Source organism: Aphelocoma coerulescens, chromosome 27, assembly GCF_041296385.1.
Source record: "Aphelocoma coerulescens isolate FSJ_1873_10779 chromosome 27, UR_Acoe_1.0, whole genome shotgun sequence".
Classification (NCBI taxonomy): Eukaryota; Metazoa; Chordata; class Aves; order Passeriformes; family Corvidae; genus Aphelocoma; species Aphelocoma coerulescens.
Genome location: NC_091040.1, coordinates 4395243 through 4415428, shown reverse-complemented (window position 1 = coordinate 4415428; position 20186 = coordinate 4395243). Strand labels below are relative to the sequence as shown.

Sequence of the window (20186 nt, the reverse complement as noted above, 5' to 3'; positions counted from 1 at the left end):
CATTAGCGGATCGTGACACTAAGTAAAGAAAAATTGCCCTTGTGCTTGCCCCAGCCGGGCCACAGCCGCTCTCAGCAGCGCTGCAGAGGGCAAAAGGAGGAGCTGTGCCTCGGGGCCATGGCGAGAGGCTCGGCAATGCTGCCGCCCGTGGGCTGCCAGTCGCGGAGCGGATCTGCTTCCGATGCCGTGTCGGTGGTGTGTGGGATGGGACACAGCTGTGTCTTGTCGCTGGCAATGGCAAACGTCCTTGTGTGGCTCATTGTGGTGGTGCTGTGAGAGGCGGGGTGTGAGCCCGGCCGGGGCGGAGCTGGAGGCGCGGAGAGGAGAGGAGAGGAGAGGAGAGGAGAGGAGAGGACAGGACAGGACAGGACAGGACAGGACAGGACAGGACAGGACAGGACAGGACAGGACAGGGATACTCGGGCGGCGGAGCAGCGGGATGCGGCGGTGTCGGAGCGCGGGGCTGGCAGCGCTGGCCGCGGTGCTGCTCGGTGTGTGTGGATGGTGGTGTCGGGGCGTCCGGGTCGGCGGGCTGTGTGAGACCGTCCCCAGCCCAAGATTCATCTCTTACCCTCCTGTTCCTTTTCGTTTCTTATTTACCCTCTGCCTCCTCCTCCGCTGTCATACTTTCTTCCCTCTCTGAAGTAATTGCTTCCCAGTTTGCCTTGTTTACTCCATGTCTTTATCCATCCATCCATCCATCCATCCATCCATCCATCCATCCATCCATCCATCCATCCATCCATCCATCCATCCCTCTCAGCCAGTGTGCTTTTGTCATTTCCTTCTGATTTTCCTTCAAAACATCCCTCATACGTTCTCGTCCTCACCCAAACACTCTCCGAGAAATAATCTCTCCATACTTTCTTCTCAAAACATATCCCAGTTAGCTCTGATCTGTCCTCCTCTCCCATCTCCCCCTAAACCACGTTTTCTGTTCAAGAAAAGTGATTCTTCTTTTCTCCTTGGCAGTGGCAGTGGCCAGAGCCCAGGTCCAGGAGGAGCCACGGCTGGAGACCACCGAGGGCACCGGCATCAACATCAGCTGCTCACATCCCAAAATCCAGGCCGGAGACTGGATCCAGTGGTACCGTCAGCTCCCGGGCCAAAGACCCGAATTCCTAGCATCCACTGTGAAAGAGTCCAAGGAGCTGCCGGAGATTGCGGGTCGCCTGTGGGTGTCGGCAGATCGGCGGAGCAGCGCGCTGTGGCTCGGGCGGCCCCGGCGCGGGGACGCGGCCGTGTATTACTGCGCGCTGGGGGACACGGGCAGAGGAGCCGGGGCTGCGGCCGGGCACGAACCGCCGCGGGCGGGGCCGGGCGGGGCCGGGGCCACAGCGCCGCCCGCGGCCAGCAGGGGGCGCTGCCGCTCGGCCGCCGGGCCTCAGGCGGCTCCGCAGCTCCTTCGTGCGCAGCGAGCCCGCGCACACCGCGCCCGCCACAGCCCTGCACGGCCGCCGGACACACGGCTCGCACAGCCTGCCCCCTGCGCTGACACACTCGGCACGCACTGCCCGGCCTCCCCTCCGCCCCTCTGCCTCCTCTGCCTGGCAGGAAACTGCTGCGGGCTGCGCCTCTGCCACGGCCTTTGGCCCTCTGGGCGCGTCCATTGCTCTTCTCGGCCTGCTTTGCAAAGCAGAGCTGCTCCTTCAGGCCAGCACCTGTGCTGGGAGCTGACAGAGCAGCTGCGCTGGCAGGCACACATGGTCTAATCAATGGAGTGCCGTCACCTCAGTAGGTCACAGCAGGAGAGATGTTTGCAGGGAGTCTTTCTGAGGTGACAGGGAGATCTCCCTCTCTGTCCCTGGGGAAAAGTCTCTGCCACGTACTGGAACGTGGATGAGAAGCCACTTTCCCATCTCGATGTGTAAGGAAGGTGTACTTTGAATCCCACCTGAGGCTGCAATTCGCTTCTCTACATTTTCTTCTCATCCTCGGGTTTTTCCCCAAGCACCCTTGGATGAGCATTCAGCATCGTCCTGAAATAGTAGAACATCTCGGAGGGAAAACAAGGAATGTGTTGGATTAGAGGGGAATTTCACATCATCGGAGGGCTCTGTCACACCCACCTTCCACCTGGAACGGATTGGTCCCTTTTCCTTCCCGTTTATCACTTCTCAGGCAGCCTGAAAAGCAGATGCCAGGATTTAGCAATGCTGCAAGCGTTGGAGGGAGACACCTGAAAGAGCGAGCTGCACATGAGGTTTCCCTGCAGAGACTTGCTCTAGAGACCCCATTTCCTTTGGGGACAGGAGCCTTTCAGCATGTTCAGGAACTGCCTCACTTGAGCAAGTTCAGCAGAGGCCACTGTCAGGGCATGTGCAAGGCGAGGGTGTCTGGTTCTCTAAGGCTCACATCACGTCCATTTCCCTTCCCAAGGGAAGAACAAGGAAAAGGGAAAGTGACAAACAAAGCCCACAATGACACCAATCTGGCAGTAGGTGATAAGGGAGAGGAGGAGGGAGCTCAGAGCTCATCAGCTTCTAATTGATGGGTCATTAGGAAACTGCTGTGAAGTGGCTCAGGCTGAGCTTTGTCAGTGACAAGAAGTGAGAAGAAGAACATGACGAGAATGGAGGTTTTAGGGGGTCTTGTGGGATTAGGGAGCTGTCACCAAGGAAAGCTTGTGAGGTTGTGGAGCCTCCAGCCTTGGAGTTCTCCAAAAGCCATCTCGACGTGGCCTGAGCAAACTACTCCATTTAAGCCCTTCCGAGCAAGGGCTTGGACCAAGTGAGCCCAGAAGAGGTCCCTTGCAAATTAGACCATGATGTGATTCAATATTCCAAAACATGAGGAGGGGATGAGAGGAATGATCGAGCCTTCAAAGGAGAAGTGAGAGATTTGAATCTTCTAGGAGTTACTTGGAGGAAGAAGAGGGAAGGGAGTCAGATGTGCTGAAGAAGCTGTGAAGGCTGACACTGAGGTGGAGGCAGGTGCAGCCAAGCGAGACAAAGGGTTAGGGATGATGAGAGAGGACACACAAGGCCCAGGAAAGGACAGACTGCAGTGATGTGGCCCTGGTATCTCTTCTCAGCACAAGTGCAGAATCCTCATCTCCCTGTACGTGTCTTATTGTCTTATCTCTGTTCTGAAGCTTAAGAAGGCACAACCATCAAAGGAGCCCATAACAGGGTAAGCTTGATCCTGCTCTTTCAGCTGGAAAATCTGTGACAGCCTCAGGACCCTCCACTTCTCTAGAAACCTCCTTCTAAACCATGGAGAGGTGCAACAGTTTCATGAGAATCTTCCTAATATAACCATTATCATTACCTGTATTATTTATTATCCACGTCATTCTAGAGGGTTTTTGTGACAAATCCGTTTTAGACAAAACCAAAATGACCAGTGTGGGATCACTCTGGAGTTGACTCGGAAAAGGGGGTGGGAGGAAGGGACAGGGGCGTTTATGCCAGGGAGTTGAAGGAAGGCAGGGGAGAAGCAGAAGAGACAGAGGAGTCTTCAGTTCCCAGAGGAAATAGCAATGACTCCACAGAGCTGAGGACACCACGGGAAGATGGGGAAGCTCCTTGGGGAAGAAGCCCTTGACCTCCCAGATGCCCAGCACTGGGTGTGCAGCAGAGCTGGTGATTCCAGCTGGGGAGGTGAGGACTCCACTGCGAGCTGAGCGGGAACAGCCCCTTCCCTTGACTGAGGCCCCAGAGGCACGGAATGGTCAGAATGCCGGTGGCTGAGGGAGGCACGGGGGCAGCTGCTGGAGGAGGGAGACACCCAGAAGGAGCATTTCAGGCACTGGAAAGACAGGTCATTTCTCTGCCCCGCCTCCGCTCCTTCCTTTGCTGCCCGCAGAGAGTGGTTTCTGGCAGCTCTGTTATCTCGGGGCTGGCAGGTGCTTTCTGACTCTCCCTCACTCAGCAAACACGCGGCTTGCTCTCGGCATGCACCTCGCCTATCTCATCCTCACGCTCTTCCTGGGCCAGCTCCTGGGTAAGTCCTGGCTTTTCCCCGAGGCAGCCTTCTTGTTTCTCCCCAGGAAAGCCTCAAGAGCCTTACCAGGACGGTGTGGGGAAATATCAGTGAATAGAGGGAAAAGGCTGCGAAATCTCTGCTTCTGTTTGTGGTTTTGCCACAAGTGTTTGCTCAAGAAGCTCTTAGATTTGTAAAGGAAAAGGGAAGGGAGAAAAGAGAAACCTCAGAGTCCTTCACTGTCTTTCCTCTTGCCTTCAATCCATCTGCATCTGACCTTTCTCCACCAGGGTTTTGCACCCAATTTGCTCTTCCTGCCTGTAGTCCTTTTGTGTGGAGCTGCTGACCCTGATTTTCTTCCAGGCACCACGGGGCAGATCCCGGTCACCCAGAAAGATGGACAAGTCATAGTGAAGCAGAGACATCCCTTCCAGACCACCTGCACATACCAGACCAATAACTTTTATGGCTTGCTCTGGTACCAGTTGCGGAAAGGCCAAGCCCCACAGCTGATCTCCTATCACGCAGGGCCTGGCGCCAAGCACAGCGGCCGTATCACCACGCACCTGAACACCACGGGGAAATACAGTGTCCTGCAGGTGGAGGAAGTGGAGGTCTCTGACAGTGCCTTGTACCTCTGTGCTGTGCAAGACACCCTGGTGCAGGGAACTTCCTCGGCTGTGCAAGAACCCAGGGGAGGGAGGGAGGGAGGGGATGTGTCTGTGAGAGGGTGAGCTTGGGGAAGGGACCCTGAGGTCGCCCCGCTGCTCACCAGAAGGGACCTCCCCACGTCTTTACAGTGGTCTGATGGTTTTCACCCCATCCATGCTAGCACTTCCATCGGGAAAATATTCTGCACTGTTTTGACTTATTTCCACACTTTGCAGTCTCAAAGTAAAGAAAAATTGCCCTTGTGCTTGTCTGGGACCTTGTCCTTCCACACTCCAGCCCTGCTGCTTTGGCCCCACAGGTCCTCAGCAGAGCCCAGGGCCGGTTCTGTGTCCCTGCCTCGTGTGCTCTTGGAGCAGCCCCGTTTGCATGGACACACGTGAAGCACAGATTTGTGTGTGGCTCCACACTGGAGTGCACGAAGCCGTGTCTGTGCATGTGTGTCCCTCACCGGGAGGGAATTTCCTGACTGGGCCAGGGATAGCGAGCACTGCTCTGGCCCTGAGCAGCACAGAGAGCAGCTTGCCAGGGTCAGAAGGAGCCTGAGTGCAGCTGAGTGGGGACGGCAGCTGCCGCTACAGATGTCTCAAGGGAAGAGGCACTGAACTGCAGCCCCTGTCTCCTGAGCGCTCCCTTTCCTGCCCCTCCAAAGCTCACGCTCCGCTGATGCTGATTTCAGGCTCAACAAGGACGGTTTCACTGCAGCTCGGAGGATCAGCTGAACTCGGGACAAACTGCACGGGCGGGGCTTCAGCACGGCTGGCAGCCGCCGTGCCCTCCGCCGCAGCCGAGCCACAGCCGCTCTCAGCAGCGCTGCAGAGGGCAAAAGGAGGAGCTGTGCCTCGGGGCCATGGCGAGAGGCTCGGCAATGCTGCCGCCCGTGGGCTGCCAGTCGCGGAGCGGATCTGCTTCCGATGCCGTGTCGGTGGTGTGTGGGATGGGACGCAGCTGTGTCTTGTCGCTGGCAATGGCAAACGTCCTTGTGTGGCTCATTGTGGTGGTGCTGTGAGAGGCGGGGTGTGAGCCCGGCCGGGGCGGAGCTGGAGGCGGCGGAGAGGAGAGGAGAGGAGAGGAGAGGAGAGGAGAGGAGAGGACAGGACAGGACAGGACAGGACAGGACAGGACAGGACAGGACAGGACAGGACAGGACAGGACAGGACAGGACAGGACAGGGATGCTCGGGCGGCGGAGCAGCGGGATGCGGCGGTGTCGGAGCGCGGGGCTGGCAGCGCTGGCCGCGGTGCTGCTCGGTGTGTGTGGATGGTGGTGTCGGGGCGTCCGGGTCGGCGGGCTGTGTGAGACCGTCCCCAGCCCAAGATTCATCTCTTACCCTCCTGTTCCTTTTCGTTTCTTATTTACCCTCTGTCTCCTCTTCTGCTGTCATACTTTCTTCCCTCTCTGACGTAATTGTTTCCCAGTTTGCCTTTTTTCTCCATGTCTTTATCCATCCATCCATCCATCCATCCATCCATCCATCCATCCATCCATCCATCCATCCATCCATCCATCCATCCCTCTCAGCCAGTGTGCTTTTGTCATTTCCTTCTGATTTTCCTTCAAAACATCCCTCATACGTTCTCGTCCTCACTCAAACACTCTCCGAGAAATAATCTCTCCATACTTTCTTCTCAAAACATATCCCAGTTAGCTCTGATCTGTCCTCCTCTCCCATCTCCCCCTAAACCACATTTTCTGTTCAAGAAAAGTGATTCTTCTTTTCTCCTTGGCAGTGGCAGTGGCCAGAGCCCAGGTCCAGCAGGAGCCACGGCTGGAGACCACCGAGGGCACCGGCATCAACATCAGCTGCTCACATCCCAAAATCCGGACCAACGAGTATATCTACTGGTACCGTCATCTCCCGGGCAGAGGACCCGAACTCCTCGCGCTCACTGTGAAAGAGTCCAAGGAGCTGCCGGAGATTGCGGGTGGCGTGTGGGTGTCGGCAGATCGGCGGAGCAGCGCGCTGTGGCTCGGGCGGCCCCGGCGCGGGGACGCGGCCGTGTATTACTGCGCGCTGGGGGACACGGGCAGAGGAGCCGGGGCTGCGGCCGGGCACGAACCGCCGCGGGCGGGGCCGGGCGGGGCCGGGGCCACAGCGCCGCCCGCGGCCAGCAGGGGGCGCTGCCGCTCGGCCGCCGGGGCCGCCTCGCCCCGCTCGTGCCGGGCTGGGCCGGGGCGCTTCCGACACCGAACCCGGCACTGACAGAGACAGAGACACCGACACCGGCACCGACAGAGACACCGACACTGACATCGACACTGACACCGACAGAGACACCGACACCGGCACGGACAGAGACACCGACACTGACACCGACAGAGACACCGACAGAGACACCGACAGAGACACCGACACTGACACCGGCACTGACACCGACACTGACACCGACAGAGACACCAGCACCGACAGAGACACCGACACCGGCACTGACACCGACAGAGACACCGGCATTGACACCGACAGAGACACCGGCATTGACACCGACACCAACACCGGCACCGGCATTGACACCGACAGAGCCACCAACACCAATGCCAGCTCCGGCATTGACACCGACACCGGCAGAGACACCGGCACCTGCACTGACACCAGAACCGACACCGACACCAGCACCGACACCTACTCTGGCAGCTCCAACTTAGAGTCACCGACTGCGCTCAGCCCCTCTTCTCAGCGCTGGCTGTGCGCAGCTGAGCTCGTAACGGCAGCGAAGAGCCTGCCCCAGCCACAGCTACATGTGCACACTGGGATGACCTGTGCGAGGCAGGGAGGGCATCAGGGTCTTTCCCATGGCATCGCTTGCTCCTTCAGAAAAGGCTCTGTGCTTTCTGGGGAACGTGGCATCCTCTGGCCTGTCTACAAAGGCTTGCCAGTGTTGTCTCAGAAATGCACCAGTGAGGGCACACATTGCCACTCAGCCCATGTCAGGCTGGTTCTGCTCTTGCCTGTGTCCTTCTCCTCCCTAAGGCTGCTCAGCTCTTTCTGCCTTTTGTGAAGGCCAAGTGACAGCTGAAGGTCGTTCATGTGAGGACACGGCAAGAGCATGCTACACTGAAATTTTAACTAGGCCATATATAGGATTCATTACACATATAATATTCTTTTAAAATAGACTGTTCACAGTGTCTTAAACTACATCTGGATGCAGTCACACCTAAACTTCCCACTGAGAAGGTGTTCAGAGTGCAATGCTGTTCATTCTGATCCTTGGGACTCGGTAGGTCTCCCTGACAATTTTATCTGTATTCTCTGCAGTAAACAAACAAGTCTACCTTGCCACCTAATCCTGTTAAACTACTCTTGCATTTGCCATTGAATTTTGTTAAGTCTCTGTTTTATTTTAATGAATTATACTGCTGCCTGTCTCTAATGAGAAGAATACCTCTCTCCATTCATGCAACTCCTTGTGCATTTAAATTCAGGAATTGGGCAATTGAAAACCAAGAGAAACAGAAGTTACCAGATACGGAATGAGTTGCCACAGGCCACAGTCAGCCCTTACCTGACAAAGGTCCATTCCACCATACTAGAAATGCTTGTCAGAGCTCAGCCAAATTCTCTTTTCTGTGTTCTGCCACATGCTCCTCAGCCCAGCCAGGGCCAGGTAAAGCAGTTCCCTTGCCTTCTAGCCACGGTTGATTTTATTCTTCTGACACCAACAAAGAACTTAGCCCTGCACACTTTTGCTTCCTGCTTCTGCCAGGGTAACTGATTCCTTCTGGACCTCAAAAAGCTGTTCCAAACAGAACAGTGCATTGTGCCAAAGAAAACACAAAATCAGTCAGACATGGTGAGGTCCCCATGTGCCGCATGGACCTGTTGTTTTTATTTCTCCATGAGTCTCCTAACTGTAGTGGGAAGCACCTCATCCTTGCCACCTTGAGTCCTGAGCAGCCCCTGAAGATCCTGGTATGTTATCCCTTTCTAGGCTTTCCTTCTTGGAGATCTGCTGTGCCAGCCTCAGATGCTGGAGTCATTCCTTGTCACCAGCACTACCATTTGCATTTCCTGATCTCATTCTCCCACTTCTTCCTGAGTATGACCGAGTTCCTGATCCTCTCAGCCACGTCCTTCTGGCATTATGGCACCATCTGCAAACTGCTTGGTGAAAAGCACTATCATGACAAAGGAAGACAGCTGCCTGCCAGTGCTGTTGGCGTGGGCAGCGGGCTCCGCGGCCATCTCCTTCCAGATGTCACTGCTGCTGAAATGTCCTTTCTGCACTAAAAACATTGCTGACCATTTCTTCTGCGATGCTGCTCCATCATGAGCATGGATTGTTGGGCTTGGGTTGACCTTGGCAGAGTGTCAGACGGCCCCCAAGCTGCTTTATCACTTCCCCACTATCAACAGGACAGGGGGGAAATTGCAATGAAAACAATGTGGGTTCAGATAAGGACAGGGAGATCCCTCACCAGTTACTGTCATGGGGAAAATTGGGCTGACTTGGGGAAATGAATTTTATTTATTTACAAATTTAGAAGAAGATAAGGAGAAATAAGAGCAAACCCAAACCCACTTTCTCAACTCCCCTCTTTTCCTTCCAGGCTGAACTTCACTCCTGAATTTCTGCCTAGACCCCTCACAGGGGACAGGAAATGGGGGATGCATTCAATTTCTATTCTTCCTCATGCTCTTTCCCTGCTCCAGCCTGTTGTCCCTCCCATGGGAGAAAATCCTGCAAGAAACTCTCCAACACAGGTCCTTTCTATGGGCTGCAGCTCTTCACCAGCTGCTTCAGAACATGTCCTGTCCACGGAGAGCAGTCTTTCAGGAAGAGATGCCTCCAGGATGGGTCCCCCGTGTGTCCACAGATCCTGCCAGAAAATCAGCTCCAGAATGGGCTCCTCTCCATGGAGACATAATCCTGCCAGGACCTTGCTCCCGTGGGGGCTTTCCACGGGGTCACATCTTCCTTAACGACACATCCACCTGCTGTGGCTTTGGATCTTCCACAGGATGGATCTCTGCTCTACCACGGACTTTCATAGGCGGTAGGAGGACAACCCCCCTCACCATGGTCTTCATCACAGGCTGCAGAAATGTCAGTGCTCTGGTACCTGGAGCAGCTCCTCTCCCTCCTTCCTCACTGACCTTCCTGACTGCAGAGTTGTTTCTCTCACAGAATCCCACTCCTCTCTTCCCGCTGATATTGCACAACTGTTTTTCTGCCTTGTCAATCTCTGCCAGTACAGATGCTCTCTTGGACCGGAAATGAGGCCAGGGTCTCGAGCCCAGCAGGGCCCTCTGCCTCTTGTGCCCCTTGTCTGCTCTTACAAACACGTGCCCTGAAGGACAATTCGGAAATCCCCACGTGCCAGTGGAGGGGGAACGGGAAGGAATAGTTGATGGGGGAGAAGGGAGAAAATAATCTGTCAGTCCTGTGCTCCCTGGGACAAACGGCTCCCGGTCCGGGCACTTGGCCCCGCTGTCTCCGTGGGCCACAGCTCCGATCGCCGCCCCATTCCCACCGCTCTCGCCTCTCCCCCCCGCATCCGGCCAGGACCCGGCTAGAGCCCGAGCGGCGCCGGCGCAGGGCTCAGCCTCGGGGCGGAGCTGGCGGCGGCGGAGGGGAGAGCGGAGGAGAGGAGACGGCGCTGCCGGAGAAGAGAGCCGGGGCTGGCAGGGACAGAGGGGCTCGGGCGGCGGAGCGGCGGGATGCGGCGGTGCCGGGGCGCGGGGCTGGCGGCGCTGGCCGCGGTGCTGCTCGGTGCGTGGGTTTGACACGGTGGGGGCTGGGGCTGGAGCTGGGGCTGGGCTATTCTCCAGGGAGACTGGCGCGGACTGTTCCCTCTCCTCCTTAAGTCTTTCCCTCTCCCTGCCTCTCTGCCCTCTCTTACCCCGAGAAGTCTTCATAATTTGTGTTGGTATATCCTGCTTGCATGTGTGCCTGCTTTTCCATACGCCTATATTTTGCCCTGTACATTCAGCATTTATTTTTGCCATGAATACAGCATTCTCTTCTTCACTTTAACTCTTCCTTTCTCTATCCATCCGTGCATGTGTGGACCGGACTTCTGCCTGATCTCTGCATGCATGAATTTCGAATTCACTCACATTCCCTTGCAGTCTGGCTCTGCCTTGTGGACACTGTTCCTGACTCCGTCTGGCAAAAGAAGACTCAGATTGGCACAGTTTTGACGATCTTTGTCTTTTCTTCCTTCTTTCCCAGCAGTGGCTGCGGACACAGACCAAGTGCAGCAGAGGCCGTGGGCAGAGACCACCGAGGGCACCGGCCTGAACCTCACTTGCTTGCACCCCAAAATTACTGCAGACTCTACTCATTGGTATCGTCAATTCCCAGACCAAGCACCCCAGCTGGTAGCAACGGCTGTCCGAGGCACAAAAGCAGTGCTGGAGCCAGAGGGGAGTCTGTGGGTGTCGGCAGATCGGCGGAGCAGCGCGCTGTGGCTCGGGCGGCCCCGGCGCGGGGACGCGGCCGTGTATTACTGCGCGCTGGGGGACACGGGCAGAGGAGCCGGGGCTGCGGCCGGGCACGAACCGCCGCGGGCGGGGCCGGGCGGGGCCGGGGCCACAGCGCCGCCCGCGGCCAGCAGGGGGCGCTGCCGCTCGGCCGCCGGGCCTCAGGCGGCTCCGCAGCTCCTTCGTGCGCAGCGAGCCCGCGCACACCGCGCCCGCCACAGCCCTGCACGGCCGCCGGACACACGGCTCGCACAGCCTGCCCCCTGCGCTGACACACTCGGCACGCACTGCCCGGCCTCCCCTCCGCCCCTCTGCCTCCTCTGCCTGGCAGGAAACTGCTGCGGGCTGCGCCTCTGCCACGGCCTTTGGCCCTCTGGGCGCGTCCATTGCTCTTCTCGGCCTGCTTTGCAAAGCAGAGCTGCTCCTTCAGGCCAGCACCTGTGCTGGGAGCTGACAGAGCAGCTGCGCTGGCAGGCACACATGGTCTAATCAATGGAGTGCCGTCACCTCAGTAGGTCACAGCAGGAGAGATGTTTGCAGGGAGTCTTTCTGAGGTGACAGGGAAATCTCTGTCTCTGTCCCTGGGGAAAAGTCTCTGCCACGTACTGGCACGTGGATGAGAAGCCACTTTCCCATCTCGATGTGTAAGGAAGGTGTACTTTGAATCCCACCTGAGGCTGCAATTCGCTTCTCTACATTTTGTTCTCATCCTCGGGTTTTTCCCCAAGCACCCTTGGATGAGCATTCAGCATCGTCCTGAAATAGTAGAACATCTCGGAGGGAAAACAAGGAATGTGTTGGATTAGAGGAGAATTTCACATCATCGGAAGGCTCTGTCACACCCACCTTCCACCTGGAACGGATTGGTCCCTTTTCCTTCCCGTTTGTCACTTCTCAGGCAGCCTGAAAAGCAGATGCCAGGATTTAGCAATGCTGCAAGCGTTGGAGGGAGACACCTGAAAGAGCGAGCTGCACATGAGGTTTCCCTGCAGAGACTTGCTCTAGAGACCCCATTTCCTTTGGGGACAGGAGCCTTTCAGCATGTTCAGGAACTGCCTCACTTGAGCAAGTTCAGCAGAGGCCACTGTCAGGGCATGTGCAAGGCGAGGGTGTCTGGTTCTCTAAGGCTCACATCACGTCCATTTCCCTTCCCAAGGGAAGAACAAGGAAAAGGGAAAGTGACAAACAAAGCCCACAATGACACCAATCTGGCAGTAGGTGATAAGGGAGAGGAGGAGGGAGCTCAGAGCTCATCAGCTTCTAATTGATGGGTCATTAGGAAACTGCTGTGAAGTGGCTCAGGCTGAGCTTTGTCAGTGACAAGAAGTGAGAAGAAGAACATGACGAGAATGGAGGTTTTAGGGGGTCTTGTGGGATTAGGGAGCTGTCACCAAGGAAAGCTTGTGAGGTTGTGGAGCCTCCAGCCTTGGAGTTCTCCAAAAGCCATCTCGACGTGGCCTGAGCAAACTGTTCCATTTAAGCCCTTCCGAGCAAGGGCTTGGACCAAGTGAGCCCAGAAGAGGTCCCTTGCAAAGTAGACCATGATGTGATTCAATATTGCAAAACACGAGGAGAGGATGAGAGGAATGATCGAGCCTTCAAAGGAGAAGTGAGAGATTTGAATCTTCTAGGAGTTACTTGGAGGAAGAAGAGGGAAGGGAGTCAGATGTGCTGAAGAAGCTGTGAAGGCTGACACTGAGGTGGAGGCAGGTGCAGCCAAGCGAGACAAAGGGTTAGGGATGATGAGAGAGGACACACAAGGCCCAGGAAAGGACAGACTGCAGTGATGTGGCCCTGGTATCTCTTCCCAGCACAAGTGCAGAATCCTCATCTCCCTGTACGTATCTTATTGTCTTATCTCTGTTCTGAAGCTTAAGAAGGCACAACCATCAAAGGAGCCCATAATAGGGTAAGCTTGATCCTGCTCTTTCAGCTGGAAAATCTCTGACAGCCTCAGGACCCTCCACTTCTCTAGAAACCTCCTTCTAAACCATGGAGAGGTGCAACAGTTGCATGAGAATCTTCCTAATATAACCATTATCATTACCTGTATTATTAATTTCGTCATTCTAGAGGGTTTTTGTGACAAACCCGTGTTAGATGAAACCAAAATGACCAGTGTGGGATCACTCTGGAGTTGACTCGGAAAAGGAGGTGTGAGGAAGGGACAGGGGCGTTTATCCCAGGCATGATGAAGAAAGGCAGGGGAGAAGCAACAGAGACAGAGGAGTCTTCAGTTCCCAGAGGAAATAGCAATGACCCCACAAAGCTGAGGACACCACGGGAAGATGAGGAAGCTCACTGGGGAAGAAGCCCTTGACCTCCCAGATGCCCAGCACTGGGTGTGCAGCAGAGCTGGTGATTCCAGCTGGGGAGGTGAGGACTCCACTGCGAGCTGAGCGGGAACAGCCCCTTCCCTTGACTGAGGCCCCAGAGGCACGGAATGGTCAGAATGCCGGTGGCTGAGGGAGGAACGGGGGCAGCTGCTGGAGGAGGGAGACACCCAGAAGGAGCATTTCAGGCACTGGAAGGACAGGTCATTTCTCTGCCCCGCCTCCGCTCCTTCCTTTGCTGCCCGCAGAGAGTGGTTTCCAGCAGCTCTGTTATCTCGGGGCTGGCAGGTGCTTTCTGACTCTCCCTCACTCAGCAAACACGCGGCTTGCTCTCGGCATGCACCTCGCCTATCTCATCCTCACGCTCTTCCTGGGCCAGCTCCTGGGTAAGTCCTGGCTTTTCCCCGAGGCAGCCTTCTTGTTTCTCCCCAGGAAAGCCTCAAGAGCCTTACCAGGACGGTGTGGGGAAATATCAGTGAATAGAGGGAAAAGGCTGCGAAATCTCTGCTTCTGTTTGTGGTTTTGCCACAAGTGTTTGCTCAAGAAGCTCTTAGATTTGTAAAGGAAAAGGGAAGGGAGAAAAGAGAAACCTCAGAGTCCTTCACTGTCTTTCCTCTTGCCTTCAATCCATCTGCATCTGACCTTTCTCCACCCGGGTTTTGCATCCAATTTGCTCTTCCTGCCTGTAGTCCTTTTGTGTGGAGCTGCTGACCCTGATTTTCTTCCAGGCACCACGGGGCAGATCCCAGTCACCCAGAAAGATGGACAAGTCATGGTGAAGCAGAGACATCCCTTCCAGACCACCTGCACATACCAGACCAGTAGCTTTAATGCCTTGCTCTGGTACCAGGCGCGGAAAGGCCAAGCCCCACAGCTGATCTCCTATCAATCAGGGCCTGGCGCCAAGCACAGCGGCCGTATCACCACGCACCTGAACACCACGGGGAAATACAGTGTCCTGCAGGTGGAGGAAGTGGAGGTCTCTGACAGTGCCTTGTACCTCTGTGCTGTGCAAGACACCCTGGTGCAGGGAACTTCCTCGGCTGTGCAAGAACCCAGGGCAGGGAGGGAGGGAGGGGATGTGTCTGTGAGAGGGTGAGCTTGGGGAAGGGACCCTGAGGTCGCCCCGCTGCTCACCAGAAGGGACCTCCCCACGTCTGTACAATGGCCTGATGGTTTTCACCCCATCCATGCTAGCACTTCCATCGGGAAAATATTCTGGACGATTTTGACTCATTTCCACACTTTGTAGTCTCAAAGTAAAGAAAAATTGCCCTTGTGCTTGTCTAGGACCTTGTCCTTCCACACTCCAGCCCTGCTGCTTTTGCTCCACACGTCCTCAGATGAGCCCAGGGCTGGTTCTGTGTCCCTGCCTCGTGTGCTCTTGGAGCAGCCCCTTTTGCATGGACACACACGTGAAGCACAGATTTGTGTGTGGCTCCACACTGGAGTGCACGAAGCCGTGTCTGTGCATGTGTGTCCCTCACCGGGAGGGAATTTCCTGACTGGGCCAGGGATAGCGAGCACTGCTCTGGCCCTGAGCAGCACAGAGAGCAGCTTGCCAGGGTCAGAAGGAGCCTGAGTGCAGCTGAGTGGGGACGGCAGCTGCCCGCTACAGATGTCTCAAGGGAAGAGGCACTGAACTGCAGCCCCTGTCTCCTGAGCGCTCCCTTTCCTGCCCCTCCAAAGCTCACGCTCCGCTGATGCTGATTTCAGGCTCAACAAGGACAGTTTCACTGCAGCTCGGAGGATCAGCTGAACTCGGGACAAACTGCACGGGCGGGGCTTCAGCACGGCTGGCAGCCGCCGTGCCCTCCGCCGCAGCCGGGCCACAGCCGCTCTCAGCAGCGCTGCAGAGGGCAAAAGGAGGAGCTGTGCCTCGGGGCCATGGCGAGAGGCTCGGCAATGCTGCCGCCCGTGGGCTGCCAGTCGCGGAGCGGATCTGCTTCCGATGCCGTGTCGGTGGTGTGTGGGATGGGACACAGCTGTGTCTTGTCGCTGGCAATGGCAAACGTCCTTGTGTGGCTCATTGTGGTGGTGCTGTGAGAGGCGGGGTGTGAGCCCGGCCGGGGCGGAGCTGGAGGCGCGGAGAGGAGAGGAGAGGAGAGGAGAGGAGAGGAGAGGACAGGACAGGACAGGACAGGACAGGACAGGACAGGACAGGACAGGACAGGGATGCTCGGGCGGCGGAGCAGCGGGATGCGGCGGTGTCGGAGCGCGGGGCTGGCAGCGCTGGCCGCGGTGCTGCTCGGTGTGTGTGGATGGTGGTGTCGGGGCGTCCGGGTCGGCGGGCTGTGTGAGACCGTCCCCAGCCCAAGATTCATCTCTTACCCTCCTGTTCCTTTTCGTTTCTTATTTACTCTTTGTCTCCTCCTCTGCTGTCATACTTTTTTCCCTCTCTGAAGTAATTGCTTCCCAGTTTGCCTTTTTTCTCCATGTTTTTATCCATCCATCCATCCATCCATCCATCCATCCATCCATCCATCCATCCATCCATCCATCCATCCATCCATCCATCCATCCATCCATCCATCCATCCATCCCTCTCAGCCAGTGTGCTTTTGTCATTTCCTTCTGATTTTCCTTCAAAACATCCCTCATACGTTCTCGTCCTCACCCAAACACTCTCCGAGAAATAATCTCTCCATACTTTCTTCTCAAAACATATCCCAGTTAGCTCTGATCTGTCCTCCTCTCCCATCTCCCCCTGAACCACATTTTCTGTTCAAGAAAAGTGATTCTTCTTTTCTCCTTGGCAGTGGCTGTGGCCAGAGCTCAGGTCCAGCAGGAGCCACGGCTGGAGACCACCGAAGGCACCGGCATCAACATCAGCTGCTCACATCCCAAAATCCAGACCAACGACTGGATCCAGTGGTACCGTCATCTCCCGGGCCGAGGACCCGAACTCCTCGCGCTCACTGTGAAGGAGTCCAAGGAGCTGCCGGAGATTGCGGGTCGCCTGTGGGTGTCGGCAGATCGGCGGAGCAGCGCGCTGTGGCTCGGGCGGCCCCGGCGCGGGGACGCGGCCGTGTATTACTGCGCGCTGGGGGACACGGGCAGAGGAGCCGGGGCTGCGGCCGGGCACGAACCGCCGCGGGCGGGGCCGGGCGGGGCCGGGGCCACAGCGCCGCCCGCGGCCAGCAGGGGGCGCTGCCGCTCGGCCGCCGGGCCTCAGGCGGCTCCGCAGCTCCTTCGTGCGCAGCGAGCCCGCGCACACCGCGCCCGCCACAGCCCTGCACGGCCGCCGGACACACGGCTCGCACAGCCTGCCCCCTGCGCTGACACACTCGGCACGCACTGCCCGGCCTCCCCTCCGCCCCTCTGCCTCCTCTGCCTGGCAGGAAACTGCTGCGGGCTGCGCCTCTGCCACGGCCTTTGGCCCTCTGGGCGCGTCCATTGCTCTTCTCGGCCTGCTTTGCAAAGCAGAGCTGCTCCTTCAGGCCAGCACCTGTGCTGGGAGCTGACAGAGCAGCTGCGCTGGCAGGCACCCATGGTCTAATCAATGGAGTGCCGTCACCTCAGTAGGTCACAGCAGGAGAGATGTTTGCAGGGAGTCTTTCTGAGGTGACAGGGAAATCTCTGTCTCTGTCCCTGGGGAAAAGTCTCTGCCACGTACTGGAACGTGGATGAGAAGCCACTTTCCCATCTCGATGTGTAAGGAAGGTGTACTTTGAATCCCACCTGAGGCTGCAATTCGCTTCTCTACATTTTGTTCTCATCCTCGGGTTTTTCCCCAAACACCCTTGGATGAGCATTCAGCATTGTCCTGAAATAGTAGAACATCTTGGAGGGAAAACAAGGAATGTGTTGGATTAGGGGAGGATTTCACATCATCGGAAGGCTCTGTCACACCCACCTTCCACCTGGAATGGATTGGTCCCTTTTCCTTCCCGTTTGTCACTTCTCAGGCAGCCTGAAAAGCAGATGCCAGGATTTAGCAATGCTGCAAGCGTTGGAGGGAGACACCTGAAAGAGCGAGCTGCACATGAGGTTTCCCTGCAGAGACTTGCTCTAGAGACCCCATTTCCTTTGGGGACAGGAGCCTTTCAGCATGTTCAGGAACTGCCTCACTTGAGCAAGTTCAGCAGAGGCCACTGTCAGGGCATGTGCAAGGCGAGGGTGTCTGGTTCTCTAAGGCTCACATCACGTCCATTTCCCTTCCCAAGGGAAGAACAAGGAAAATGGAAAGTGACAAACAAAGCACACAATGACACCAATCTGGCAGTAGGTGATAAGGGAGAGGAGGAGGGAGCTCAGAGCTCATCAGCTTCTAATTGATGGGTCATTAGGAAACTGCTGTGAAGTGGCTCAGGCTGAGCTTTGTCAGTGACAAGAAGTGAGAAGAAGAACATGACGAGAATGGAGGTTTTAGGGGGTCTTGTGGGATTAGGGAGCTGTCACCAAGGAAAGCTTGTGAGGTCGTGGAGCCTCCAGCCTTGGAGTTCTCCAAAAGCCATCTCGACGTGGCCTGGGCAAACTGCTCCATGTAAGTGAGCCCAGAAGAGGTCCCTTGCAAAGTAAACCATGATGTGATTCAATATTCCAAAACATGGGGAGCGGATGAGAGGAATGATCGAGCCTTCAAAGGAGAAGTGAGAGATTTGAATCAGCCTCAGGGCCCTCCACTTCTCTAGAATCCCCTTCTAAACCATGGGGAGGTGCAACATTTGCATGAGAATGTTCCTAATATGACCATTATCATTACCTGTATTATTTATTATTCACGTCATTCTCGAGGGGTTTTTGTGACAAACCCATTTTAGATGAAACCAAAATGACCAGTGTGGGTTCACTCTGGAGTTGACTCGGAAAAGGGGGTGGGAGGAAGGGACAGGGGCGTTTATGCCAGGGAGTTGAAGGAAGGCAGGGGAGAAGTGGCAGAGACAGAGGAGTCTTCAGTTCCCAGAGGAAATAGCAATGACCCCACAGAGCTGAGGACACCACGGGCCGTGTATTACTGCGCACTGGGGGACACGGGCAGAGGAGCCGGGGCTGCGGCCGGGCACGAACCGCCGCGGGCGGGGCAGGGACGGAGCCGCGCGCGGGACCCCCGGGCCCCCGGCCGGGAGCGATCACGGGCCCAGCACACGGACTGGCCTTCCGCGAGAGACTCCGCCGAGCGCAAGGCTGCTCCCCTGCAACGTGCACAAAACAATTCTGCTGGAGAGGAACACCGCAGGCAGGGTCAGTGGAATCAGGGAAGGTATTTCGGAGCCTATTGGCAGCCAAAGGAAGGCTCAGGAGATGCTGGCTCATTGCTCGCTGACGAAGGGGACCTGCTGACAAATGACAGGGAAAAGGCTGACACGCTCAATGCCTATTTGCCCTCATTTTAACTGGTGTCGCTTCTCCTCAGTTCCATCACATCCCTGAGCCTCCCTGAAGCCTTTCTGGGAATAAAGCAGCACCCAGAGTAGAAAAGAAGTAATTAAAGAACTCACACATCCATTTGCACATACACAAGTTCACGGTACCACAAAAAATCTCTGGAGCTTGCCTACACCCAAAGAGTGACTCATACCTCTGCTCTGCATTTACGAACAGCTGTGTGCACACACATTGCCAGAGGAGACCCAGGCACAGACACTTCTTTCGGCATGTACCCACAGATATGCAAACACACACACTCACTCCTGTTCCTTGTCCTGCACCCAAGTCTTCCCACACACACCTGCATGAACATTCCTGTACAGAGATGTGCACACATAAAGCACATTCCAACACATATCTATTCCCACACACTTACGTATATGCCCTCCCTTCTTCACTCCTCAACTCACCCTGATGGTCACCGGGTTTTACCTCCCCACGTATGGGCATTGGGCAGCTGGTTTTGACGCTGTCCTGTTAAAACTGCCTTCAGGAAAGTATTCGGGCCTTGTTTGACATCTTACCCTCTGTTCAGCCTGTGAGCACACAAACTGTGCCATGGCCTTGACTGACTCCTTGTCCTTCCCCACAAGGCTCCAGCCCTGCCACAGTTGTTGTTCCCAGGTGTCTTCAGCAGCATCCATGCTTGGTTGTGTTCTTGCCTGTGCTCCTGGTTTGTGTGCGCTTCTGTGTGGCCAGGGTGCACAGGAATCCATGTGGGAGCACAAATTCATGCACAAATCCACACCAATGTGCAGGAGCCTCCAGGAGCCTCTGTGTGTGTGTGTGTTATTCAACAAGTGAAATGCGTTGATCGCACTGGACACAGTGTCCACTGCTCTGCCCTGACCATCACAGAGCAGCATTTTCCCAGATTCAGAAGGAGCCAGGGTGCAGTTGAACAAGGATGTAGCAGCCTGCAGGAGATTTGTCCAGGGAAGAGGCACTGAAATGCAGTCCCTGCTTCCTGAGGCCTCCTTTTCCAGCTGCTCTAAACATCACGCTCTGCTTCTGCCAATTGCAGGCCCCAACAAGGATGGTTTCACCCAAGTTTGGATTCTTAGCTTAATTCTGTTTGGAATGCTGAGAGTGCCTCAGCATGGCTGCGAGTGCTCACACACAGACAGACAGACAGACAGACAGACGTGTCTCCAGGCCAGTGCACAGCTCCTTCTCCCCTGTGCTGCATCAGGCTGGATTCGTGGCCAGGGAGAAAGACTGAGGGTTCCTTTCCACCTCCTGTATCCATGTGAGTGGATTTATTTCAGAGCCCTGAAGGACAATTCAGGAGTCGCCAGGTGACAGCAAAGGGAGAATGCGAAGGAACAGATCATGGGAGTAAAAGGAACACATGGACTGTCAGTCCTGAGCTCCACGATACCAGCCCGATCCCCTGACACCCACTCCGGCCACGCCGCCTCTGAAGGGCAGAGTCCGGACCGCCGCCCCACTGCCACCGCGCTCGC

The 20186-nt window shown here is 56.2% G+C and overlaps 2 protein-coding genes across 2 annotated transcripts; both read left to right on the top strand.

The window, feature by feature from the left end:
- Positions 1-3840: 3840 nt before the first annotated feature.
- LOC138099085 (uncharacterized) lies at positions 3841-5602 on the top strand. Its single transcript, XM_068996148.1, has 3 exons — positions 3841-3945; positions 4288-4654; positions 5299-5602. Exons 1-3 carry the CDS (start codon positions 3897-3899, stop codon positions 5600-5602), a joined length of 720 nt encoding a protein of 239 aa, XP_068852249.1. The 5' UTR covers positions 3841-3896.
- An 8029-nt stretch (positions 5603-13631) lies between these two features.
- LOC138099084 (uncharacterized) lies at positions 13632-15396 on the top strand. Its single transcript, XM_068996147.1, has 3 exons — positions 13632-13736; positions 14079-14437; positions 15067-15396. The coding sequence occupies exons 1-3, from the start codon at positions 13688-13690 to the stop codon at positions 15394-15396; spliced, it is 738 nt and encodes a 245-aa protein (XP_068852248.1). The 5' UTR covers positions 13632-13687.
- The last annotated feature ends 4790 nt before the right edge of the window (positions 15397-20186 follow it).

Excerpts from the sequence above, each read along its gene's own strand:
- LOC138099085 (XM_068996148.1), top strand. The coding sequence starts at position 3,897 with ATGCACCTCGCCTATCTCATCCTCACGCTCTTCCTGGGCCAGCTCCTG. Across the intron at positions 3,946-4,287 it reads CTTCCTGGGCCAGCTCCTGG|GCACCACGGGGCAGATCCCG; the intron begins GTAAGTCCTGGC and ends ATTTTCTTCCAG. Across the intron at positions 4,655-5,298 it reads GGGGATGTGTCTGTGAGAGG|CTCGGAGGATCAGCTGAACT; the intron begins GTGAGCTTGGGG and ends GTTTCACTGCAG.
- LOC138099084 (XM_068996147.1), top strand. The coding sequence starts at position 13,688 with ATGCACCTCGCCTATCTCATCCTCACGCTCTTCCTGGGCCAGCTCCTG. Across the intron at positions 13,737-14,078 it reads CTTCCTGGGCCAGCTCCTGG|GCACCACGGGGCAGATCCCA; the intron begins GTAAGTCCTGGC and ends ATTTTCTTCCAG. Across the intron at positions 14,438-15,066 it reads GGGAGGGAGGGGATGTGTCT|GCTCAACAAGGACAGTTTCA; the intron begins GTGAGAGGGTGA and ends TGCTGATTTCAG.